This window comes from Oculina patagonica, chromosome 6, assembly GCF_052425735.1.
Source record: "Oculina patagonica isolate OP01 chromosome 6, crgOcupat, whole genome shotgun sequence".
Lineage (NCBI taxonomy): Eukaryota > Metazoa > Cnidaria > Anthozoa > Scleractinia > Oculinidae > Oculina > Oculina patagonica.
Genome location: NC_135763.1, coordinates 18,648,371 through 18,676,275, shown reverse-complemented (window position 1 = coordinate 18,676,275; position 27,905 = coordinate 18,648,371). Strand labels below are relative to the sequence as shown.

At 36.3% G+C, this 27,905-nt stretch overlaps 1 protein-coding gene across 1 annotated transcript; it reads left to right on the top strand.

Moving 5' to 3' along the window:
- The first annotated feature begins 37 nt into the window (after positions 1-37).
- On the top strand, positions 38-27,133 carry LOC144657474 (centrosomal protein of 104 kDa-like). The gene is made up of 39 exons (XM_078517815.1): positions 38-254; positions 1,939-2,042; positions 2,336-2,373; positions 2,558-2,649; positions 3,185-3,266; positions 4,005-4,044; positions 4,267-4,365; positions 5,018-5,089; positions 6,747-6,826; positions 7,289-7,337; positions 7,711-7,771; positions 11,181-11,236; positions 11,596-11,679; positions 12,447-12,518; positions 12,851-12,884; positions 13,702-13,859; positions 14,090-14,133; positions 14,694-14,752; positions 15,143-15,216; positions 15,648-15,818; positions 16,181-16,242; positions 16,334-16,370; positions 16,679-16,714; positions 16,954-17,019; positions 17,352-17,411; positions 17,540-17,616; positions 18,174-18,201; positions 18,568-18,648; positions 18,738-18,863; positions 19,352-19,402; positions 20,575-20,622; positions 20,777-20,813; positions 21,553-21,574; positions 22,337-22,445; positions 22,540-22,678; positions 23,214-23,269; positions 24,976-25,039; positions 25,631-25,896; positions 25,939-27,133. Exons 2-38 carry the CDS (start codon positions 1,968-1,970, stop codon positions 25,750-25,752), a joined length of 2,661 nt encoding a protein of 886 aa, XP_078373941.1. The 5' UTR covers positions 38-254; positions 1,939-1,967; the 3' UTR covers positions 25,753-25,896; positions 25,939-27,133.
- Positions 27,134-27,905: the final 772 nt, after the last annotated feature.

The following is a 27,905-nucleotide window of genomic DNA, read 5'->3' as shown; positions in this document are numbered from 1 at the left end:
GTTCCAGTCTCCCTCCAAGAAAAAAATTGGCTGCGTGAGTGTCACAAACAGACAAGGGAAAACAAAATTTGGCTCGAGTGTGGTAATTATATTGGAAGAAATAACCATAGAAAAAACTTCCGATAAAGTCATGGAAGGCTAGAAGAGGTGTATAACTAGAGAACATGGTGCAACAGGGCTGAATTACTGCAAGAAGCGCGAGCTGTTTTTGCTTCGCGCCAAAATTTTGAAGTGTGTTTCGTCGAGTCGTTCAGGTAGGAGTTGCTTGTGTTTGATTGTTTTCATGATTTCAGCAAAGTAAACAAATCTACTTATTGCAGAGTGGAATTTTTTTTTAGTGATAAAAGAAATCGTTTGTGCACCTTTTCCTAGGTTCGTTATATCAATTACACACGTGGATTTGCTGAAGCGGTGTTTTTTCTGTCGTCGAGTGTTCAGTGTTTGTAAATGACGTTTGGTTTTATGCTTGAACGGTTCGATTCAGTGACCTTATTTTACACACGTATTAAGATTATTCTGAATGTAAAATTGTCGTTTGCAACCATGGCGCGAAAGAGAGTGGTCTGAAGCGACAGATCTTTGAAAAAACTTGTGGAATTTTCGTTAAAATTGCAAAAATTGTACATTTATATCACTTGCATTCCAGTGTGACACATATTGGTAAGGTTATCAACAAATCGTTTCCATGCGATTTCGCTGATTTTTTTCGTCTCTTTCGATCGTAAAACGCCAGCTTAATAACCTCAATGAGTGCTTCCTTTCTAAGATTTTACATGGTCATCTATGTTGTTCTAGAACATGATTAAAAATACATTTAATTTGTCGTGAGCAATTTGTACAAATGGTAATTTTTCTTAATTGATATTCAATTCGATCGTCGTCTTAAAGCAATTTGTATGTTAATTTTTCTCTGATATTCGATTCTAGGCAAATTGAAATCATTGATTAATTCCTTTCACAAGCAGCTGCAGTATAGTTTATTTTTTCCTGTGGGTACTTAATTTATAACTTAAGTTTGATTTCTGCACTGTTGTCATGACCACTCTGTTACTTGTTAAGCATTTGCCCCCTACCACACAAATTTTGCTCCTGCAAAGAATACAGTTTAAGAAATATTAAAATAATAAAGTCTTACTTGGACTGGATTTCTCTCTTAGACTTAATATATTTGTTTATCATTGGTCACAAGTAAGTAGGAAATGACATGCAGGCTCATGTGCCCTACATGTACATGAAATGTTTAAAAATGTTAAAACAGACCTCTCCTTACAGACACCTCTATAATCACGCAGGCCTTTCCCTTTTAATGGACAGTTCACTTGGTGCGAAAGAGCTCAAAATTCATATATTTGACTCCGTGATTGTAATACACACACCACCATAAATCTTCCCTTTGGTGTCTGTATTAAATAGGGTCAACTGAAATAATAAAGTACACCATACAGAACTAAGAACTGACTTGCCTTTAACAGTTAAATTGCCATCGGAAAATTTACAGTTTTTAGGTCATCAGAGACTACTATACTTGTTTTATTTTTCTTGAGAAGCAACTTCTCTTAGTTTCTTAAATTCCATTTGAAGTACTTACTGTATGGTTCGCTTGTCCAACAACCATTCTGGGCTTTTAGAAAACAAACAGGACATTTTGTAATCTTTGTTGATTAATGCCATTTTAATTGGCCCTTAACTGTCAAGTTATTAGTGATTTAAATCCCCTTTTTTAATGTATAACACTGTAAAAGAGTGCATTTTTTGATTTTGTTCATTGGGTAAAGAAACCTTTAGATTACAAACTTAGGATGGCTAAATCAATTAAATACATGAAGAGTATTAGTGAGCCATGAATATTTATTGAATCTACTGCTATATGTGAAGTTTGTATCCTTGCCTAAAACAACAGGTATTTAATTTTAGTTTTAACTTTTTTATGGTTTATAGGAAGAAGTACGTAAAAAGAAGGCAACTTCATGCCAAGTAAAGTACCATTCCAAGTGGTTTACAGTTCTAGTGCTGATGATAACCACCGTGAGAAAGAACTAGAGGTGTGATATAATTTTTTTATAGAGGATAATACATGGTTGTGCAGAGATATGAAATTTATCTTTGAGTGTTCACAAGAAATTTCATATCTCCAAGCAACCATACATTATGTTGTTTTTTATATAAACCTACTAATAACGAGGTTATAAATGGTTTTCCGAAGATTTTCAACGATTTTCTGAAGATTTTCAAAATGTTGATCAAAGGTCGTACAAACATGCAATAAAAAAAATTATTAAAAAAATGTAGTAAAATTTTTGTAACAAACTTCACATAATTTTATTTCTTGGTTTAGTTCCATAGTCCCACAACAAAAGGATGGCAGTCTTCCAGGTATGGTTCCTAAACTTTTTAAATAAGAACATTGTCAATATTTGAAAAGCATCCAAATGTTTAAAAAATAACTTTTAGTAGCAGACAAAATGTGATGCTTTTAAATGTGCACATGAATAAGATACCTCCTAAAGATTAAATTGACCTGTCCACTAGTTAATAAATATGTTATATATATTTTTAGGTTCTGTCTTTATCCTCAAGAACTGGTATTGTTGATGAAGGAACCTGTACGCGTGCGGAAGCTTCAGTTACTGTCACATCAGTTCATGATACGTAAGTGCTCTTTGTTGTGCAAATTAAAGTAAAATCCTATGAAATAAAAAGGAATTATTTTATACACTTCAAAATTAAAATGATATAGTTTTAAAATGCACTGGTAGGTGCAGTGGCAAATGATCTAATAAATGTCCGGGGCATCTATTAAATTTGAGGGGTCTTGAGGGGGGCGTTAAATAGATATGAGGCGTTTATTAGAGAGAGGCATGGTTAGTTCCCCGGACCCCCGAATCAAACGGTCCGGGTTGGAGCCCTGGCCAGGGTCGCTGTGTTGTATTCCTGGGCAAGACACTTAGCTCTCATAGTGCCTCTCTCCACCCTAATGTATGAATACGTATCGGTGAAATTATATACTGGGGGGTACCCTGTGATGGACTCTCATCCCATCCAGGGGAGAGAAGAAATATTCATTCATTCACCGCTACAGGGTGCAGTGAAAATGAAATATGAAAGGTTGTTCTAGATCTCTGGGCAAGCTTATATTGAGATTTGTCACATCGCTAACTGTTGATTTTTGAATTTGTTACTTCAGCCAGTAAAGTGGAGGTGTTGATCAGTAAAGTGCCTGCTGGACAATCACCTTCCTTGCTAACATCCAAGTTTAAACGGCTGGGGTAAGATTTTATCCTGACACTGTCTTTGTGTTTTCTGGTTGATCGGAATGACTTGATGTAGACTATGGCCTTTAAGAATAAAAAAAACAGAGGCAACCTGTGAACCATTTTCAGTGGCTTTATTGCAAAAGAAAAAAAAAAAACAGATAATGTTCAGTGACGTCTTTGTGCCTAGCTTGATGTACCTTACCTTTTGATTGATCAGTGTAGAGGAAGGCGACTCTGTGAAAAATGTCTACTGTCTATAATTAATTTTTGTCATCAAATTCATACATATGTCTCACTAGTAATTTTAATATTAATAAGGCCTAAAGAGGGATGAAAAGAGTCTTACCACAACATATTAAATTTGAACTATTTATGCCACTTTTTAAAATGAAATTTTTGATTAATCATAGTTATGGTTTGCATCGCTTAGCTTTGCTGCTTTGAAGTATAATTAGAAAACACAATTTCTGATGAATGCCCGTCCTTGATCTGCATCGAATTATAAAGTATAAAGGACTGGCTCTGCTTGAATTGTTTCTGCATATTTTTCCTTTTATGTGTTGTTAAATGATCAAGTTGACAATTAGTAGAAATATGAGGATGTGCCTGTTAGATTATATTGTTGGGTGATTCAGTGATTTAATAATTTTTGTAGTCACAAGTTTATATTATGATAAAGAAATGAGTTAACTTCCAGTTGTGTGTGGGCTTCTTTGATATCATCTGATTTATTGTACGCTTATTTTTAAGATATGTTGGACTCTCTGACAATGAAAACACAGACTTCAAGGTAAACTACAGTAGGTTTCTTTTTTTTTAAGACTTAAAAAACGAGTTTCAGGGATGTTTTAAAATTTCTTGATAGAAAGCAAATATATAGTTTTCAGATTCAACTTCAAAACCTTATACTGGATTAATGCAGTCTAGAGGGATTATCAATCAGGGACAATTTAACACACATATTTTGTTTTGTTCAGTCTGAAACTAATTCTACAAAATTATAATCCTTCAGGCAAGAGAATTGAAATCTATCCACCTTGATGCTGAAGGCCATTTTGTAAAGCTTATCCTACACAAGAACCATGTCAACAAGTACAATATTTACAATCAGGCAAGTTTATTTTAGGATTGTGCAGAAAATGTACAATCATGTATTATGTTTAAAATAAAGCTAGGAATAATGAGAGAGAGCTAACAATATGTTTAACATGGACGGATGATGGATGATCTCAAAGCCCGGGGGTGCGGGGTGGGGCCACTCATAATTTTTTTGGGTGGGGTGTGCCGCTGGGACTTTGAAACCCTTACCCTATAGCAGACCATGTTCAACCCCATACTAGACCAGACACTGAAAATCCCTACCCTAAACCAAACTTGTTGTACAAAATGTATAACTGTACGTATCACTATTAGTGTTTTTAAAGGAAAACCATCTGTCAACAACGTTTCCGTGATGATTTTATTTACATTTAGGAAACCCTCTTTCTTTTCTGAGTTTCGATTCCAATTCTGGACTTAATTCTTCATACCACCTATCAGTTTCTCGGCAAAATGATACCCTATTCTAGACCAAGACCCCCAGATTTCTATACCCTATCCCAGACTAAACCGTATATTATATAGCTCATATAATTTTATAGGAGTGCTCCCCCGCCCTCTGGTCAAAGTGACATTTAACCAGGAAAGCAAACAAACTGTAACCACCCAGTTTTAAGGTTTCTAATAAAACGCATCTTGTAACTCTACCACTTAATCTGTTGTAGGTTGGCTTGGTTGCTGTGAATGTGATTGGGGACCGATTGGACACACCTTATGATCCACTTGATCCTGATCCAGTGAGTAACAAGAAATAAAGTTCATATATCATATGTTACCCTTGATACATTTAAGAATCATGCAGTCCATTTAATAAGTGGTGAAAGGGGAAATTTTCAAATTAGCAAAATAAAGTTTTAAGGTAAACATTAATTAGTAGAAGTAATACTGAAACTGCTATCTTGGAATTTGCCTATTACTTTATGATCATAGAAAGATTTCAGACTGTTTACCATAGAACATGTAGATAGAAAGAACCAATTAAGGAAAATTGATGTGACAAAAATCCGTGGCACTTTCCGCCATTTCGTTTTTCGTTTGATTCATTTGGTTGGTAAAACTGAATATCTCTTTATTTCTTATTTTCCGTTTTCGATAGTTGGATTAATTTTTGATAATTTTATCCTGTGCTTTCTCCGTTTTTCATATTTCTTTTTCTGGTACCGTCTAATCCTTTATCCTTTAAACCTTTTCTTTATTCAAATTTCTATTTTCCCTTTATCAATATTTCGTTCTTCTTTTTATCCTTTTCCCTTTCCCTTTTTTCCTTTTTTCTCTATTCTTTTTTCTTTTCACCTTCTTCCTTTTTACTTTTTACTTTTTTCTTTATTCTTTTTTCATTTTATCTTTTCCTTTCTTTCTTTTTTTCTTTTCTCTCAATCGCATACCCAGTAACCTTTGCTTGCAAATCTCGCGCCATTTTTCGCCATTTCCATGTGAGCTTTATTTGGTGCCTAGTGGTCTTCATGATATGGCAGAACTTTGATGTGGAGAACTTTGTGCAAGTCCAAAGCGGAGAAAAAGTTGTTTAAGTAAAGCTCAATGATAGCACGATTACTTTGTTGTCCAAGGTGTTTAGCCTGCAGGCCGAAACGATCTATCTAATCTAATGATGACAGTGTGGTAATGCTCGATCCAGACACAATGGTTTTCAATGTGGCGGACATATTATCCTTTGTTACATACGAAGTACAAGGTCAGCAAATAAGTCGCAAGCCCGACCCCAACGACAAATTACCCGTACCCCTTTGAAATCGTTTTTCGTACCAATCATCTTACTTGGCCGCGGGCACAAGCGGCAAAAAGAGAGAAACCAGCTGCAGTAAGAAACAGTCGCTTCCATCGCAACCGGCATTTACTTTCAAGGCAAGCAGGGAACATGGGCAAACTGAAATCTATCAGATGTACGTCGAGCAAGTCACACGAATGGTGGAAGAGGAGGTTGGAGCACGTGTCATGCTGCTTGTCAACAAAGGTTTGAGAATAATCCCTTCTGAATCAACAATAGAAAAAAGGAGAAAAGAAAAAGAAATAAAGAAAAAAGAAAATAGGAAAAAGGTAAAACGAAAAACGGAATAAAGGAAAAAGGAAAATGGGAATAAAGAAAAACGAAAAACGAAAAAAGATAAATGAAAAATTGAAAAAGGAAAAAAGAAAAGGATAAAGCGGAACCAGAATAAAGAATATGGTAATTTAATAAAAAGGAAAGAGAAAAATGGATAAAGCACAAGATAAAATTATCAAAAACTTATCGCACTATCGAGAACGGAAAATATAAAATAAAGAGACATTCAGTTTTACGAACCAAATAAACCAAGCGGAAATCGAAATGGCGGAAAGTGCCACGGATTGACAAACATGCGTTTTTTGTTTGTTTTTGTTTTTGTTTTTTGCCAGTTGAAGAATGTTGATAGTCTTGTGCAGGGATACATGAACCCTAACTCAAGCAATGGTCCTTTATGGGGCAGAATAAACAAGTATGTTGAATTAGTACATTCTCAAAACGTGCATTAGTTTGAAAGGTGCTGTTATTAAAATTCAACACACACCAGATAACATCCAGTAAACAAGCTCTCTTGCTTTCAGCTTTTTGCCTCATGAATTGTATACACCTGTATGTTATGTTTGTGGTGATATTTTGTTATTGTTTACAAATAAAATGGCTAGTATGACAGGGCTTGTTTCTTATATTCAGAGTTCCATTTACATCAAATTTTTTGAATGCATATGTACATGTATGATTTTGTTGTAGTTTAAATGAATAAGAATTTCAGGTCAAAATGATTTAACTTGTGTTTTCCTTTGTTTAAGGATTTTGGCAAAACAAGGAACAATTAAGAAACAAATTGTACATAACTAATAAATAAAAAAACTACAGTATTTGGTGATAACCATACAAAAAAATCAATGTTGTTAACACATTTTTTCTTTCTTTATAGACCTGATTACATCTCTCGCATGGATGATTTGGCTTTTGACATGTACCAGGTTTGGATATATTTTTAAACAAGGTTGTACACACAAAACTTGGTTTTTAATATATAATCATTATGATGTGTGTGCTTTGCCTGCAGTGACAACTGCACAATTTTTGATTTTTTTTGTCTTAATGCATGTTAATAATGTAGTAAAAACACCTTTTTTATTGAAATAGGCAATTTTCATATTCTCAGATTGAATTGAACCTAGCTTGCAATGGAAGCTAATACAGGGGATTTTTTTAAATAGATTTACTTACAATAACGTAACCTCTATTGTAAGAGAGTTCCAGTCCAATTCTGAGATACAAAAATGGTAAATTGATATTATTGAAAGAATCAAGTTTACTTAGTAATTATTCAATTGTTGATACCTTTCACAGGATCCTGAAACAGCGGCCTTGATTAGAAAACTAGAAGACAGGAAAAGAGAAGCAGTACAACGTAAGCAATGTATTATTAACAATAGTTTTATATGGAGAAAGTAGTATTGTCAGTACATGTATTTAATATTTCACTGTAGAAATAGAGAACCAAATCTAACTAACACATTGGCCAACACATTGCCTGACTGTAAGCTAACAGTAAGGCCATAACTACATGTACTTAACTAGTAATACGTGACTCGCAGGGCCTCGCGAAGCTCTGGGTTGGGGAGGGAGGGGGGATCTTATAAATAAGGAGTGATAACCGGTTTTAACCGGTGATTTGTTATTGTTGCCTAGTAACGGACATGACCAAGACACCCTCGTTCCCAGTGTCTACTCCGCTTTAAAAATGGCGGCTCTTCCAGTGTTTCTGGTTTGTAAAGAGGTATAAAGCGTTGGGAAACGCAGGCTATTTTCAAAATCATCGACAAATTATTGGATGTTCGCATTTTGGACATTTATTTCAGGGCATTAAAAAAAAAGAAGAATGAACGGCAGGAGGATTCGAACCCTCCGCCCGCGCGCCTCTGATGGCCATGAAAGGTTTATAGCTTGAATAGGCGTTGAGGGAGTATTATGTGGAAATCAGTGGTACAGTTTAATCCGAAAAGAAAAACGATAAAAATGAAAGGCTCAGGATTCAAACCCACAAAAAAAAGTAAAAAAAAAAAAGAAAGAAAAAAAAAAAGCTTTAGCCGGATTCGAACTCCTGCCCTCAGTCCCGAAGATCTGATTTGAAGTCGACACTCACACCATTAGGCCACCAGCGCGCGGCCGTGTGACGTCATTTCCGCCATACACCAAGCTCACAAATATATATGACCGTAAACTCCACACGAGATTTCATCCCGCCTGAGCCCTTTGAGGGACAAAATTATACACCACGCTACGCTCGGCCTTCGGCCTCGCTTCGCGAGGAATTAATGTTCAGCTTGTGGTGTGTTAATCTGTGTAAAAATTCCTTTTGTGCATTATTCTTATATATCTATGTTGTTAGAAGCTGTGACTAAATTTTACAACCTTAATATTTCTTCTTTGATCCTGTACAATTCTTGACATTCTTTTAAAAATCCATAATTAACAATTGCAAATAGTTCTTCAGCAACCGGTTGTTTTGTTATAAAGATTTTTTTAAATAATAAGGGTTTTCTCAACTATTTCTTCAATTGATAACCATTGACTTATGTTAAACATAAATTACATGTAAAGTAGTTACTGAGTTTAAGAAATCATAATTACTTCAAAAATATTATTAGTAGGATATTAATTTTTGATAATAAGCGTTTATTAAAAGAAAATTCTGAAATACTTGCTGGTGCAAAGAAAAATTATTGACAAAATATTGAAACATAAACACCTGATTATTGAAACTTTTTCAATAGTAGCAGAAAATAAAAAAAAAATTGGCAACACCTGCTTACTGATGTTGACAATTTGTCAATTTTTGTAAAACGTGAATTAAAAGTAATTACTCAGTTTTTAATAATAATAGTAAGTCATCTAATTTTTGGATACATGACTATTTCTAACAACTGATTGCCTCTTTTCTCAACTGTAGTTTGTACCCAACTGTTACCTTTTTTGTCAAAACTTAGTAGTTTATTGTTTTAAACAGTTTTTTGTCGACTAATGGCTTGATTATTACTTAATTTTTTCTCCAACATTTTTCAAAAATAATAAATTTGTTTTATCAGCTATATTTTGATCACTAGACTTTTTCTGTCATGAGAAGATTATAACTAATGTTCAGTAATCCAGTTGTACTTTTACAAAAAAAATAGTAACTTATTTTGAATAATTTTCAATAAATTGCTATTTTCTATAATTAATATCCCAAAAGATTCTAGATAATATTTTAGCTTCCAACTTTTTAAATAATTCTGCAATAAATTGTGGCTTATTTCATCAACAGTATTAGTTTTTCAACAAGATCCTGGTTTATGATAGTACTATTCTTCAACATATTTTTTAGTTCTTGCTTTTTAATTAGCCGTTTACCATGTTTGTTTTTTGAGTTATTTTTTCAAAAATAACCTCTTAGTCGGCGTGATGAACCGTGTAGTCAGTCAGTGGGTCAGTGGAGTATGTTTGTTTGTCACACCAATCAGATTTCAGGTACTATCAGAACCAATCAAATTGAAGTTTATAAAGGGGAAGCAATCTGACACAGTTGTAGTGAGTGATTTTGTTCCAAGATTTTAGATTTGTAGGAGGCGAAATTGGTGAATTGTGAATAAACCCTGGATTAAAAACATGTTTTTCGTAATGCTCACCTGCTAACAACCCACACACCGTCAGCAAAAGGCCCAACACAAACTTGAGCGTTCGTTTTGAAGAGGCTAGCTTTCCTGACCTTGGTAAAAATTACATAAAACATTTTGCACACAGCAGATTTAAAGATTAATGTTGTCATTATGATGTTAATACTGTGGGTGTATTTACAAAGAGTTGAAGAAATGGAAAGGAATCTTCTTTAGATTCCTAAATATTACTGGAGACTTTGTGGCGTTAAATAACTGCAAACTGCAATTAATTTAATAAGTCTCTTGAGCGTCTTGCTCAATTCACCAATTCAGAAGTGATGTTTGTGTTTATACCTTTAAAACTTCTCTTTCAAACATTTAATGAACCGGTATAAGTATTTACTTTGTATATAAAAGCAACTACGATCGATAGCAAAAACAGAATAAGAGCATGCCATTCCGTGACAATTTAATAACTCAATTAGTTCTTGTTTGTTGAATTGAACCAAATGAACCAAAATCTTTGTTGAACAGTTCTGACAGGAAACAAATACTCCAGGTGTACTGCACTTTTAAAGGAATTTCCCGTAGAGAGTGGTTTTTGATTTGATTCGTTTATTACTTCGTTTATTACAGTACTTTTCGTTCAATGACTATTGAGCATGTTAAATAGAGACATGGCTTTTTCGAGAAAAACAAGGGTATCGTGTTACATTCGTTTTCAAAAAACAAAGGTATCATGCTACAATTTAAGTGAGAAAAACAACAGTATCATGTTACAGTGTTTGGCAAAAAGCCAAAAGTATTCCGTAACAAACAAAAGTATCATGTTACGGTTGCTACAAAGCTAGCAACAAAATAACCGCTTTAAACAGAATAAGAACGTGCCATTTTGTGGCATTTTGATAATTAAATTAGTTCTTGTTTTTCAATTAAATCATAAAATTAACTTATTGATGTATCAAAATGCATGTGCAAAAAAGTGACTCCGTGGGCCGCCATACACAAATAGCTCAACCGATGACATAAACCATCCCAACAGGACAATCACCCAGTTTCACCCCAAGCCACTACATAAATTGAAAAAATAACTCCTGCACGCTTAGCGTGCCTATGTTTAATAAATAGTCCCTCCCTTATACTTGAAATTATTATCATAATTTTTAACTTCTTTTCGAACAGAGGAAAGGTATGACTATGCAAAGAAACTGACAGCTGTCATCTCAGACTTGTACAAGGTGAGAACAACGCTGAAATTGCAATTTTCAGGTTTTGCATAGTTAAGAATTTGTTCTTGCTTTCTTAAATTGCATACAGGGATGAATTTCTTAGTGGGGTGAATTTCTTTTAATGAGCTTTATAGAACTAATTAAATTGTTTCCTTTTTTTTGTTATCCAAAAATTAATGTATCATGGTGTGCACAAGGAATTAGGAATGATTTGCTAGAACTAATAACCTAATTTATTGCTGTCGATATTATAGAAACGAGATTATTAAATGCATTTACATTAGTTATTAGAACTGCAAAAGTACAATGACTATTTTCAACTTTCCCACTTACTCAATGAGCAGCTCACATGACATCCTTCCTAATAGGTTGGTGAGAAGCTGGGACGATATGAAGTTGAAAAGAAAAAAGCTGTTGAAATGGAAGATTATGATCTTGCTATGGAGAAGAAAGTGAGTTTTTCTAAAGAAAACCTTTTTGTTTTTCTTTTAGATTTTTAATTAGATGCGTTTTAATTTCCACATTAATCATGTAGCTTAATCTTGAGTTAACATTCAGAAGTGATATATGGGTTCTCCAGACATTGTAGTCACATTGTCAAAAGGACAGGTTATAAGAATGAAGAAAGTTATGAAATAGCTAGGACATATTGTCTTGGGATGCTTACCACTAACGGGAAAGAACCGGTTGGGATGATCATTAAACATGACAAACCAAAAGAAATTGTGCTTACCACAGATAATTCAGTTGCCAGTTATTGTTTTCCCTTGATGGAAAATAGTACTGGATCCAGTTTATACATGAACCAACTGGGATGAATGGTCTTCCTCAATTTGTGCAGTCTACATTTTCGAACCAGAGTTCTTGGAAATAACTGTTCTATTTAAATTTTACTCTTTAACCAAAAACCCATGAGGGTAAGTACTCTTGATGTATGCGCTAGGAGCGGGTAACACCATAAAAAATGTATGTGTGGTGGTTCAAATTTACTTTTGGTTCAAATTTTTTTTTTAAACCAGTTTGATTTTTGTTGTTCATTGTTTCATATTCACTATCATAATCTGAAACAAAGGGGAATAAAAATCAAGCTGATTTGAAATATAACAGTATAAAGAAAAAAAATCTTGTTTTTGTCATTTAGTCCTTTTTCACTGACTTAATCCATTTGCTTTGATAAGACCTCTGTTCATTTGTCTTTGCTTGATTTTTATCTTCACAGAAACAGAGTGATGAATTTCGTTTGTATGTCTATAAACAGCTGGACATCCAAGAACTACTGGAACTGGATGGGGTATGTTTTTTTCCACATGTTTGCATGTTTGACATCAAATTGTGTGAAAGATATTGGGGGTGATAGGTAAAGTTCTATGCCTACATGGGCTTGTTATTCTGGAATATGATGTCTCCTTGGCTGTGCAGTTTTGGCTACAGTACATTTCCACGTTTTTTTTTTTTTAATTTTGTTCATATGGTGATTTAAAAGACCAGTGCTCTTTTACTTAACTTGTGAAGTATCAGGTTACTTTTTTCCTGTATCAGTTAAAATGTTTTAGCTGAAGAACTTCTTGTTTGATGGTATATCAAAACTTCTGGTATTAATTTCCATGATCTGTTTTTCTTTAGAGGAAAATACATGAACACAGGCCAATTAATATAAGTAAGTATACCTTGAGATAATTTCAGTCTCTTTGTATAGGGTGTTTTTGTGTATATTTTGTTAATCAAACATCGAGCACGCAAAATTAGTTAGCAACAGTCCTGCTTATTATTTTGGCATTGGACTACATGTAAAGTTATTTGTGCTACTTAGTGCATTTATTTTGGTCCAACATGTAGTAGCTTGGTGGATAAACAAACAAAGTTTAGAATAAGCCTATGTTTTGGCTTTTTTATGACAAAGCCATGGCATTCTTGTAAAGAAGGTCGATGGTGCCATTATCTTTCCTAGGTCACATATTCAGTAGCAACCAGGCCTACTTCACTGTGATCTTAAGCCAAATGCTTATTGCAAATCACTCAGATAGTTAAAGGCTTTCTAACCGGTAAATATCTAACATGCTTCTAACAAGTTGGCAACAGCTCTGATACTTTGTGTATGGTATCATATTTAACAATTAGACTACGAGCCCGAGTTTTCTATGAGCAAATAGTCAACGAGGCGCAGCCGAGTTGACTATCGCTCATAGAAAACGAGGGCGAGTAGTCTAATTGTTTTAGTAGAAACTCTAAAGGATTGCAGTCCAAAACCTACAATATTGTGCACTTTAAAGACAAAAATCAAGAAAATTTACCGCTTAAAGAGCTACTCTTGCGCGCGACTGTTTTCTATCGGCGAATAGAAATCAGTGGGAGAACCAATCAGATTCGCGGATTTCCATAGAACACAGCTGAGTTTCTACTAAAAGATATTAGCTTATACATGTACTTTTATCGTTAAGTGCACCACCCACTTATCTTTTGTTGTTTACTTTTAGCCCCACCACCCCTACCCCCTATAGTAACAGATCAAAATAGACGCACCCCACCTCCTCGCCATCATGAGGAAGAGAGAAGCACTCCACCTCCACTGGCTCCAATAAAACAGCAACTTTCACCAAGAGAAGACACACCACCTGTTATCACTCCAAGAAAGGTATGTCATAAGCGTATCATGTTAACTCTTTAATTTCCAAACGTTGTCACATCTTTGTCATTAAACAGCACAAAGACATAATGATAACCTGAGTGATTCCACTTACAATCGTCTTTCTTTCCTAGCTCAGCATTGAGGCACCTTTTCAATCAGAACACATTTCCAAGCTTTTTTTAAAAAAACTAAATAATAAATGGTTAAAAACTGAGTACGTTCTGTTTACTGAATAGGATGATGATGCTGATGACAGGCCACTTCCAGCACTAAACAAAAGGTAAGGCTGTAGTTTGAAAAACAAGCTTTGCTTCTTTGTTCAACTTCGTTTTTTACATGACTCGAATTTCTTGTATATCAAGTGCCTTATTTCCATCGATACGAAAACAGACACAAAGAGACAGGAAGACACACTGGTTGGACTTGGGAAAACAAACAGACTTGTTCAGACAGATAGACTGATGGATGAATAGACAGATGGACAGACAGACGGACAGACAGACGGACAGACAGACAGACAGACAGACAGACAGACACTGACTGACTGACTGACAGATTAGAGTTAATACTATGTACTATACAAATCTCCGCTAGTTGCCTAGATAGCAACACATAAGAGTCACTAGTAACGTAGATTACTGTAGAGCCATGTCATCAATTGATGATACCATCGGTTTGAATCTTAGATTTATCTCTTGTAGGCAGCATGATAAGAGAATTCTGTGTTTTCAGGCAAAACTCTAGTGCTTCATGAACTGTTTTAGTGATAATGTTATTCTTGTGCAGTGCATCAATAGGGTGTAAGGCATGTGAACAAACATTTTAATTTTTTAATGTTAGGTCTCCAGAAGCCGAGCAGGAAGTAGAGAGTCCAAGAGACCAACCAGCAAATTCAGGAGGTAATATCATTTTAATATCAGCACCTGTCACAAGTGTACTTTTCTGACAATTAAGAGATTTAAAAGTGAATATTTGCCCAGTTACGTTGCTATCGGAACAGATCAACAAAATTAATGCTGCAATAATATCAGTGACAGTTTTTATTACAAAGTATATCAAAATCACTGAAAGAGGTAACCATCAGTTGCCTTGTAATTTTTATAGTTTTTAATTGGCACATTAGCATCATGCTACAAGAACCAAATCCATGGTATTTGTAACTTATGACGTTCCTGTTTCCATAAAGAACAAATTTGACGCCTGATTTGCCTCCAGGTAATTTTCTGTAATTCATTCTTGTTATTCCATGTGTAGTTCTCATTTAGTTTGTTGCTTGTTTTGATTGATAGACAGCCCAGAGCCTTTGAAGGAGAATGATCTCAGAACCGCGGCATTTGTCATTGAAGTGTTTGGAGAGGATTTGGTGAGCAGTTGATTGTTTATCTGCAATAGTTGTGACAGTCGATGAAATCTGAAAATTTTGTTTACCCTCTTGCTTTATGTGACACAAATGTTCTGAGGTTCAACAAAAAAAGTTCACTGTAGAAAATTTAACTTACCTGAAATCGCCAAAATTTGATCTCACCAAACACAAAAGCTTGCCCAACTGTGAAAAATAATATACTGTCCCAAAATTTTCATTCTACAGGGTAATTAGGAACAATTAGATGAGAACTGAGGGATTTTGATGTGGTTATAATATTTGATACAATGCTACCTTGCAAATCACTAGTTTCGTGATTAACTCCAAGAAAGGTGATTCTTAAAGCCTTAAACAAATTTACCTGGTTTAGTTTCAATAGACCCTGGGAACGAGGTTGAATTTGCTCAACCAGAATTTCAACTTTTGTTCAGGTTCAACATGCATATTCAAAACAGTGGAAATATCGCCAGGAAGCGATGGAGAACCTTGAAAAGGAAATGTCCTCTGACACACCTCAGCTGACATCAGACAAGGATCCCAAGACAGTTGTTAAAGCAGCAGTGTTTCTGATTCAGAAAGGCATCAAGGATCAAGTGTTTTCAGTAAGCTTGTTGTTACGCTCTTTTTTAAAAGCTTAGGTTCTTTACGTTGCAAGGCGTGTGCACTCCCCAGTAACTTGTTTCCATTTTAAATCCTCTCAATTTTTCAAGCTTTCAAGACCTTAAAATCCTCATACTTAAACATCAGCTGCCTTAAAAGTGGAAGCCTAAATAACTTTCATTTTTACTAGAAATATTTTAGTGTCATAGTCTAATTCATGGCCCTCGTTTAGACCATTTTTGCTTTACAAAAAGTTAGCATCTTATTAATCTTCCCTAGAGCCATAAAACAATATGACAAGTATTTAATTTTGGTATAGTTGTGAGTGAAAATGTGTCTAATCATAACTGACTGTTTGTCCTAGGTATTTAATGCCTGTCTTGAGACGCTGCGTTCCTTAGTCAAGACGTACATTCCTCATCACAAGTAAGACTTTTATTTTACATCTTTGTTCTGGCTAAGTATGTTTCATCTTTTGCAGCCCTATTTTTGCTTATTTTTTCATTTCTTTCTTTAGAATTGTGAAATCAGAAATGTCTCATGTTGCTGAAAAGGTACGTACTGACTTTATTGTTCATGCGGAAGTTAGAACAGGTTTGACATAATTACCAAGATATTTCATAACTAAACAGCTGATGTTTGGAGTTTTAGCGCTTTGCCTAAGCAATTCTGATAAATGAAAAACAGACAAATCTAAGTGAGAACTATCTTGCGGAACTTTGTAAGACTAATGTAACATCTGAATATGTTTTTGGTTTAATATTGATAAAAACTAAACATTGTTTGCTATAAGTAATATTGTCTTTGCAGCCAAATTTTTCTGTGAACTGTGAGTTCAATTGTTTAATATCTCCTTTTTTAGACAACCCCTCCTCTGTTGACAAAATCTGGTGAAATGGTAAGTGACGTTTTACAGACGTTGTTCCACTTTATTGATGTAACCATTTTGTGTTTCTGGCTGCTTACAAAATGTTTATCATGTTAAGCTTTTCTTTTTTATGAAATCGTTTTTGTCAAATCGTATATAACTGTATCGCTGTCTTCGTTACCGTTGATATTAGTTTTATTTTTTCATCGTTGTTTTCTTTCTACTCAATAACATCAACATAAACTGCTCTATATGATTATTATCTTTAGGCTGCAAGAAGTCGTGATGCTGCCACTGCTATGATTATGGAGCTGGCTGTTCACAAGGACATCAAGGTTAGAGATATTCTTTTGTTTAAGAATTTTGTTTGTCAGCATTGTTACTTAAGATCTTACTGAATGATGATTTCTTGACTTCAAGATCAACATACAGTGTTGATACGTAAGTCAAATTTCATACAATCATAACAAAATAAATTAAATCAGGCAAATCAACAGACCCAAACAGTTTGTTAATTATTATTTTGTTAGATGATTTTTTTCGCACCCTACCCGTTCCCACACCACCAGTAAACACGTGCTATAGTGCATTACACTGCAAACCTTTGCTTTTTGTTATTTTTTTCCGTTGGAGCACGCTAGGTTACTTACTTCCTGTTTTTATTCAGCCCCTAGGTGTCATACCAGACCATGTAACGCGACCTTTTAAATCAAAACACCAAGTTGCAGTGAGTATCTGTTGCATTTTAGATTAGAAATATAAATGATACTTTGTTGAATGTGATCGTCACTGATTCAAGCTTTACAACTTTCATATCTTAACTTTTTGTTGTTTTGTCAACTTGTAAAATTACAGCCCAGGATGTACAAGAGCAGAATAGAGATCATTGAGAAACTTCTTGGCGTTCTCGAACTGGACTCAGATAAACCTGGGTAAGTTTGTCGACATCACCTCGTGCATGGTTGGTTTAGTTGTTTGACTGACAGAGATGCTGCCGTATTATTATTAGTGTAGAGTGTCGAATGCAATGAGGGTCGGTACTTTTGGTTTTAAAGGCTCATTTCACGTAACCCCTCGTGTGCGACCACCTTAGTTGCTTGCTGGCTAACTCCTTGTTGTTATATCACAGGTGACCCAAGCACTATATGAGTTTATATTATAAAGCTGAAAATTCAATAAAAGTTGACAAAAATAAACAAACTGAAAATAAAGTTTTATTTTGTAATTGTGTTTGTGTGTGGTCACTGCCTTTGTACTTTAGAAGGGGTTTAGAGCGTTTTGGAGTGATTTTGAGCGAATGTTTGATATGCTGGTACATCATTATGTATATATATACATAATGACGTACCGGCATATCAAACTTTATTTTCATTTTATTTATTTTTGTCAACTTTTATTGAATTTTCAGCTTTATAATATAAACTCATATAGTGCTTGGGTCACCTGTGGTTATATTCTCTCAAAATATTTTTCTTTTTTTCTTTTCCAGGAGCCTTTCCACTGGCAACATCATGAGGGTAAAGCACTGAAGTGTACTTCATACAAAATTAAAACCATTATGCTAATTACAGCAAATTAGTTGTTTCCTTTTGCTCTATTTTGTAAAAAGAGAATTTTTTTTATAAATTCTCAGCCAACTCGTCACGGTCATTATCATACTGACCTCAACATGCAATTTAGCCACTAAATGTGAGGCAAATTGAAACTTTATAAACCCACAAGAACGATTTTCAGATAAATTCTCTTTACAGTCTCAATACATTGGCAAGTAGAAAGGTGATGAGAATATAGAAAAGAATCAACTAGAGGCACTGGCTTTGAAAGGAATGTATGGTAGTTGGTAATGAGGTGCTACGAGGATTGACTTGTTCTTTTTTTATCAGGTTGTTCTTCCGGCTCTGGAGCACACCAGTGGTGACGTGAGAGATCCCGCCTCACGGATTGTACTGGAACTGTACAAGAAGGTATAAAGATTGTTGTTTTCCTATTTTTTCTGCCAAAACAAACCTGGTTGAGTTCAAGGATGTTCTGACCTGCTTGCATCTGTTCTTAGGTAAAAGACACTGTTCGTGAGTATCTTCCACCCGATGAGCCGGCCACCAGGAAAAACCCACTTTATAGAAACCTGTTTGACGGGTTTGACAGGATCGATGGAAAACCTACCGAAGCGGAGAGAAGGGTAGGTTCTACCAATGGCATTATCTTTACTTTTATTACTTGGAATTTTTTCTCGTTAGCAAATAAAGCGTCACATTCTAGCAGCCTTGTTTAAACTTTATTCACTCTCGTGTGGCTTCGAATCTATTGTGTTCTCAGTTCGGGAAAAAGTAGCTTCTCTAGTGGAAACCTGGGTGGGAACCTAACCCTTAATTGTTGCGGACAGGTATCCGAGAATTAATTTAGACCTCGGTTTTCGGTGAGTTGTTGCTAAGTATAAGTAACGTAATGAATGCTGATGACGTGAAGCTGACATGCAACTTTCGGAGTTGCTGGTGCTACTTTCTGATTGGGCAATAGCGATCGAAAAATCTTTGGGTTGCTTTGACAAGGACTTGTGCCAACAACGAAATTTGGATTACACTCCCTACAGTAAAAGAGATCTGCTTCATGGTTTCATGATTTGTTTCGCTCCTCGCCTCATTTTTGTTTGTGATCATTTACTCACAGGCACAAGCCAAGGCGGCTACTGCGAACTCAGAGAAAGCCAAGCAAGAAGAGGTACAGTGACACACTCATTCCTCGCGAAGCGAGGCCGAAGGCCGAGCGTAGCGGGGTGTATAATTTTGTCCCTCAAAGGGCTCAGGCGGGATGAAATCTCGTGTGGAGTTTACGGTCATATATATATATTTACAAGTGAGCTTGGTGTCTGGCGGAAATGACGTCACACGGCCGCGGGCTGGGGGCCTAATGGTGTGAGGCATCGAACTTGAATCAGATCTTCGGGACTGAGGGCGGGGGTTCGAATCCGGCTAGGGTTTTTTATTTTTATTTTTATTATTATTTTTTTTTGTGGATTCGAATCCTGAGCCTTTCATTTTTATCGTTTTTCTTTTCGGATTAAAGTAACACTGATTTCCACATAATACTCCCTCAACGCCTATTCAGGCTATAAACTGCTGGTGTTGAAAACTGTTCATTGTTGTATGAAAATTTGCCATTTCGTTCTGAACCCATTGTTGCTGATGTCAAGGCTGATCGGGATTTCTCCATCCATTGGAAAGATAATCATTTCTGTTTAGTTCCAGTTGCTGTTGCTTTAATTGTTGTTGTTGTCTACGCGTGGCACTATTTTCTCGAGCAGACTGTATAAATCGAATTTTTCTCTCCTCCGATTCTAATTGTAAGCGCGCTGCATCACTTTCCCTTCTTAATTGTAATCTATCCTGTAGCTGTTCAGTTGATTCTACTAAAAGTCTGTCTGTATAATTTTGTCTCAGTAATTGTAATCTCTGTAATCTGATACTGCACAATGCGCAAAGACCAGACCACAACACCGAGAACTCCATGCCCTACTCTTTACGAAAAGTGTGTGGGTTCTTTTACGTCCCCTGCTGACCATAACACTGAAGATGCAGGAGACGGGGCCTACAGTTTGTCGTCCTTATCCGAGAAGACTAGAACATCTACCCATATGCAGATGTAATTGCAAAGGGAGCATATTCTGCTCAACTATTTTAAGATCCTGAGTGTTGGTCCGGTCTGGGAATCGAACCCGAGACCTCCCGCACGGTAGTCGGACGCTCTACCAACGGAGCTAACCTGTCGGCGGTAATAAGTGGCAAAAAAGTGTCTGTTATTCTTGGGTGTTTTCATACCGTCGAGTTTTTTTCTTAGTTTTCAAAGTTTGAATACCTCTAAACGTTTAATCTTTATCTTCTTCTTTGTATTAGATTGCAGCTCTACAGGCTCAACTTCAAGCTCTCCGAGATATGGCTGGGGTTAGTATAAACCTTATATGCTTTGTTTGTGTGTTAACTAGCCATCTTGTTTACTTTGGCAAAAACGGCGCGTAAGTTTTTTCCGGTGAATAGCCACATCAAGTTTGTTTTAAAGTAAATGTAATTCAAACTTATTTCTCCATCTTGTTTTCAGGAATCTAACAAGGCAAGCAGCTCCAAGCCAGCTAAAGGTTAGCACACAGGGATGCAATGCGAGTAGCAGTATGCCATAAGTTGTGACAGTTATTCATCCGTCCAATGACTTCAATTTATGTCCCTAAACAAAAACTCTTTGCTCTTTTGTTAGAGTGCAATGGTTTTCTTTTTGTGGCCAGGACTATGATGGCTGCGTTTCTTGTAAACGATGACCATAAGCGTGCATTCAACATGGATTAAATTTAAATGCAACATTACGCCACGATATTTCATAATTTTAAGAAGGAAACCGTTCGAAGCAATCATGGCAAAAAATGATTTGACTCAGCTCTTTCATTAGGTTATGCATATTTTCCCTTCACTTTCCATTTGTTACATGTTTTTTCCTTTGCGATTTAATTGGTTCATGTTTTATAAATTTCCAAGTGCATTTGTTGTAGAATGAGAGTTGGCTAAAACTATGTATTCGTCACAGGCGGAAATTCACTTAATGTGGGGGAATTAATTCTAAAGACTTGGTTTCTCTAACTATTGCATGCCACAGAAATCTTGGTTAAACTTGATTTCACTCCTTGAAGCATCTGACTGGTGTTGCTTGTGTTCAGGGGGTCACGTGACATGCTAAAGCAATCATACGAAGCATCTTGGGCCTGCAGTCCTACAGTGGAGACTGTATGGTAGTATGACTTCATACAGATTAACACGTGACAGGAAATAACTAAAATAAATAACTATATATTACTAACAAGTCTGTTATTTATCTCTACTTTGCAGAGGAACAGGTTGATGTAGACAGGTAAGGGTGTTAATACTTCTGTATGTGTATGTGAGGTTGTCAAGGTAACCACATGCCAAATAATTGCACGTGCAGTTCTCGGTTCTTTGATTGGCTGAGAAGTTTGGAAAAACTAACAGAAAGACGCTTTATTAGTAACTTGTGCATTTTTTTTCTTTGATTTGTCAAACTAACAGAAATAAATGTCCAACAATAACGAGTGGGTTTTTTTGTTTGTTGAAAAGTTTGGAAAGCCAATTAGTCACCATGTTGTCCTTTTATGTTTACAATACACCTCACTGGAAAAAAAGCATTTAGGGCGAATGAGACAGTACGATGTTGCCTACGATTATCGCATGCGACATGCTTACGCCATGACTACAACACGAATCGCGTCGTGTAAATCAATCTACCACATCCTGACGACAGACGCGCCCACGTGTTAATGGTCTTAAGTCATGTCATAGGCCTGTCGTAAGCTTGTCGCACGCGAAAAAGTCGTACCGTGTAAATCGGCCCTTACGCGAACAAATGCCGTGTCTATCAAATCGTTGAATGCGTTTTCTCAGAATATTTTATCAAGTAGGAATACACAAGGCAGGAATTCACTTAGAGGATTATCACCATCTTGTGCTGTAGTGTACGTAATGTCGCTAGGCAACATAACTGTAGGCTCCGTTGATTGGCCTTGGACGATACCTCGTGTTACCGGCAGATTAAAACAAGAGGAAGCTCAAGTCTTGAAATATGATCATTTTTTTTATTATTTCCAATGCTCCACAGAATGTGTATCTTCTGCGGCGAACAAAATGAATCGTTCACAGAGGAAATGCTAGACGTGCATTACTGGAAGAGCTGTCCCATGCTAAAGAGATGTGATCATTGTGCTCAGGTAATTTACCCTCCCCTCCCTTGGACGTTAACGGCAATCGTTTTTCTTGATAACCGTTGCTTAGCATCTCATACTTACCCTCCCCTCCCCTCAGGTGACAGAAATCTCAGGAGTCAGCGAGCATTTGCTGACCGAGTGTGACTCAAGTGACAAGTTTGCTCAGTGTCCGAGGTGCAAGGAAGCTGTTCTAAAAGTTGATCTTGAAGAGCACTTTGCCGAGAAAAAATGCAGCCGTAAGTGTTTTATGTCATCATTGAGTTTTACCAATTAGATTTTGGTTTCTTCTAGAAACAAATAAGCCACGGACGTTCTGTGGTTCATTTGGATGAGGGCTTTCACATTGTAACATATCCTCTAATACTTAACGACATAATTCAGCTCGGAACGGTATAGGGACCGAGAAATGGGTTTCCTTGCCATGTTAGTTTTCTTTTGTCTGTGTTAGAGCGGTTTTCTTTTGAATGTCGAAAGTAATTCGCGTTTGCTTTAGTTTTGTATTACTAAGCGTAGTGATTAGTTTAAAACACGCGCGATTTTTTATGCCAATCAGAAGTAAAACCAAAACCAATCGTGACTCGCGCGCGCACATTTTCCGCGCTTCTTGCAGGCTACCTGTATTCGCTTCGTGTTTTGATTGGTTCACTGGATTGTTTGCGTCCTTTGTGATTGGCCCGAGTGATTACTTTGGTTTTGGTTTTACGAAAGTCAATTGAAAACTGCTCTATAGGCTCTGAGGTGTAATTTAATTACTCTTGTTTTTGCTTTTAGCGGCCAAAGGTCCCCGCTGTGTTCTGTGCAATAAAACTCTTGGCAAAGGAGATGAGGTAAGTCTTCTTCATAGCTATACGTTGCACCGCGCACTAAATGTGTTTCGTTACTTCGGTGTTTGTTTAGTGCGGCCATCGATGTAACAGTTAGGCATGTGTCACAAACGTCACGCAACGTTTCCCGGAGAAGAGTGGCTTGACAACCCAGATAATCGGTGTGTAGGAGACTTGAGTGTCGCCCATTCGTAATAAAAGGCAAAGTAAACGTGGTTCTCGCTCCGGTTTTGTTCTTTCAGCATTATTGCCGTACGTAAACCCTAGAGTCAAACCCGTAGAAAACCCGTAGAGTCAGTCTCGTATAGCTAAACTACTAATTATGCTTTACAATGTAGTTCTAGTTAAAGTCTCTGGATAAAACCCTAGCGTTCAAATGAAAGCTATTGATCAGTTTAACAAATAGATTCCATTTTGCCGTGCGTCTGTTCAGTTATCATAGGCGTACGGGTACTTTTATGTGGCACTGTTTATTATGCTGTACATAGTGGTTCTAATTTTTCAGACTGTATAAAACCCTAGTTTGTGTGACCATTCAAATGAAAGCTATTGAGCAGTACTTTTATGTAGCACTGTTTATTATGCTGTACATAGTGGTTCTAATTTTTCAGACTGTATAAAACCCTAGTTTGTGTGACCATTCAAATGAAAGCTATTGAGCAGTACTTTTATGTAGCACTGTTTATTATGCTGTACATAGTGGTTCTAATTTTTCAGACTGTATAAAACCCTAGTTTGTGTGACCATTCAAATGAAAGCTATTGAGCAGTACTTTTATGTAGCACTGTTTATTATGCTGTACATAGTGGTTCTAATTTTTCAGACTGTATAAAACCCTAGTTTGTGTGACCATTCAAATGAAAGCTATTGAGCAGTACTTTTATGTAGCACTGTTTATTATGCTGTACATAGTGGTTCTAATTTTTCAGACTGTATACAACCCTAGTTTGTGTGACCATTCAAATGAAAGCTATTGAGCAGTACTTTTATGTGGCACTGTTTATTATGCTGTACATAGTGGTTCTAATTTTTCAGACTGTATACAACCCTAGTTTGTGTGACCATTCAAATGAAAGCTATTGAGCAGTACTTTTATGTGGCACTGTTTATTATGCTGTACATAGTGGTTCTAATTTTTCAGACGGTATACAACCCTAGTTTGTGTGACCATTCAAATGAAAGCTATTGAGCAGTACTTTTATGTGGCACTGTTTATTATGCTGTACATAGTGGTTCTAATTTTTCAGACTGTATACAACCCTAGTTTGTGTGACCATTCAAATGAAAGCTATTGAGCAGTACTTTTATGTGGCACTGTTTATTATGCTGTACATAGTGGTTCTAATTTTTCAGACTGTATAAAACCCTAGTTTGTGTGACCATTCAAATAAAAGCTATTGAGCAGTACTTTTATGTAGCACTGTTTATTATGCTGTACATAGTGGTTCTAATTTTTCAGACTGTATACAACCCTAGTTTGTGTGACCATTCAAATGAAAGCTATTGATCAGTACTTTTATGTGGCACTGTTTATTATGCTGTACATAGTGGTTCTAATTTTTCAGACTGTATAAAACCCTAGTTTGTGTGACCATTCAAATGAAAGCTATTGAGCAGTTCTTTCATGTACTGCTGTTTATTTTGTTTTTTTTAATATTATGTAAAATACTTGTTGTCAGACTAATTAAAACAATGTTTTGTCGCACTAGGCCTGGAGTAAGCATTTAAAAGAGGAATGTGCTCCAAACAAGGCGAGGCTACAGCAACAACTAGGTAACAAGATTGTTCATTTGCTTTCTGTTTACCTTCAAACAATATTAATACGAAATTCGCCAGGACTTCGAGTATTAATTGGACAAAATTATGTACCAAAGTTATTTACATCTTATTGCAAACGTCTGTGTTACTGTTTCTAATATCTTATCAAAGAAATCATTTCTAACAACACCAGGCATCGAAAGCAAATGTCGAAGTTCCACAGAATTCCACTGAGTCGCCTAAAAATGATTTTACAAAATAGCTACTCGTGAGATAGTTTACATTGTTCTTGTGAACTTTGAAATTCATTTTCTCAGGCTCTGTTAAGAAATTGTTGCTCAGTTGGTATTTTTGGTATTATCAAGGATAATTACATCTTAAGCTTTAAAAGGGTAGAAAATAACGCAATATGATTTTAATTATTCTGGAACTCGATTTTTGCCCAACATCAATTAATATTACTCGATTTCCTGATGAATTCCGTCTTAACGTGGTTTCTGAAGAGCAAACAAAGCTATCATTTTAGATTTGCATGAAATAGTTTGTACGGAATTTGAATTACCGTTTCACTTCTTTTAAACACAACGCGTTTATTTTGATCTTTAGTGAGCAAGGCTCCGAGTCAAGCAAGTCTGCGGAGCACCCGAGGCAGAGGAGGCAAGACCACGCCCCTTGGAAGGGGTGCGGGAAAGGGGAGGGGGCGGAGAGGAGGGGCTATGCCGAGATGATAGATGCTTGGAGGCGCTAAGATCGTCATAAAAGAAACCAAGTTTACAGCAGAGGCACTTTCTCTGTCAAGATGAATACGATTTGTATGAAAAACGTAGAGGTGCTAGTTAATTTGTGGTTACGTGACGTTTTGTAAAAGGCCAGTAGAATGATAATTAGACTTGGACCAAGTCGCCCTCTATAAGTCTAAATGATAATAAGAGAGACATTTTTGTTCCGTAGGACAAAACTCAATCGCACCCCAAGTTAATCCTTCTTGAAATCCATGTTTGCGTTGTAATGTTCAATGTTCTTACGTTTCATGTACTGGACATTATGAATGTTTTGACGTACCTTCGCCCTCGTTGGGTTTTAAAAGTTCTCTGGTAAATTTTTATGACAATTAAATGTATTATCGTGGTACAGGCCTTTCATGTTGTTGAACAACTGTGAGCAAAACTCGATTACAAGCTTAAGTGTTAACAGTGTCAAATGTTTCCAGAAACGCATCGTTGGTTCATAGCATTCACTTATGCATGGTAAGGTGCATTCCTACCTGTATATAGAATAAAAAAGTCGGTAGCGCCGCCTCCTGAAAAAGATGAAAAGTTTTAAGATAATGAAGCTATAAGTGAAGCTGCGTATAATAACCTTGTTAATAAATAGTACTTCAGTTTTCTGTCACATCTTTTTTTTCTTCAACTTGGTTTTACAAAACAATTTTAGTTCACTTGATTGGGGTATGATGTTGCTTGTTAGTTAGGCGCATTTTAATCTTGTGCCCAGATCTCCTACGGCAGGTTTCTTACAGAATGGGAGCTGGGCAGGAGATTACCCGCAATCGTAGTTAGTTCCGCGAGTTTTCCATTGGGTAGAGCCCCGGCGGAATAATGATCATTTCTAGTAGCAACTGTGTTTAGAGTTATATTTGTGTATCTGCTTCAATATGGCGGTGACCTATTTATTATCACAGTAATGAATCACACACAGTAATTGTTGGAAATAGAGAAATGTGGTATTTACAAAGTATACGGTGCAGTTGATAGTTCAAGGCTAATACAAATCTCCAACAGCTGATAACAGCTCATCTACACATCTACTCGTCGAATAACTAAACTTATTCTTCATCCGCAGTTGAATGTTTCAATATTGCTAACAGTTTTAGGTAGGTAGATAAATCATTGAGTGTGATAAGTTTCGTTCTCCTAAAACAAACTAGTTGTGAAATAAAATAAGGTGTTTCCCTTAAATAGACACTTACAAAGGTATTTGTACATCATTAGTCAGTGAACATCAAATTGTATAGTGATTTTTCTACTGTTAGTAGTTTTAGTTGTTCATAACATGTTCATTGTTTGTCCGTCCTTTTTTACTGGTGAATTAAACGTCTTTTGCAACAGGCCAAGTTTGACTGTGTTTGCTCGTTGGCCTGGGATGGAAGTGAAAGAGTGAGAGTGGATTGTTGGTTTTAAACTGACCTCTCTAGACTTAGACGCTTGTACGGAGTGTATATTCAAATCAAATATACCCCGTCTAAGGATAGTTTACAAAATTCAACAAAACAGAAATGAAACCTTTTTGCACGCCGAAAGTGCAAAACGAACGTACGTACGTTCGTTACTTTGATCGTCACATTTTACCGCCCCTGATCCGTCCGTTCGGTCGAATTTCGGTATTTAGCTCGGTGTTTATTTTGTTTATTCTATCGTTAGTTCGTTCTTTCGTTCGGTCAATCGGTCGTTCCTTCTGTGGATCGTTGGTTGGTTCGTTCATTCGTTTGTTCTTTCGTCCGTCGTTCGTTCGTGTAAATAAGATTAAGTGTGAATACTCAATTATACCAGGCATAAACATCAGCACAGGTTTGGCCGCAGTTATTGAACTCGCTACAATCCACCATATCGTGCCCGTACCATATTCTGAACTCCTGTCCAACTGTCGCCCACAGCGGAGTGGAAAGCTTGTTAAAAACCAGCTCTGTGGAGTTAACAGTAACTCCATCCAACTGATAAGCATAATACCGGCAAAGCGAACTTTTGGCGTAGTTGGCGATCAAAAGAGCGGTGTTATTCGAGTGAGTTATGACAGTCAACAGATTCTTGTCGGGATTTTTTTTAGTCACACAACCCCAATAGGACGCTGGGAAGTCGTAGGAACACCGCACGGAGCCTTGTTT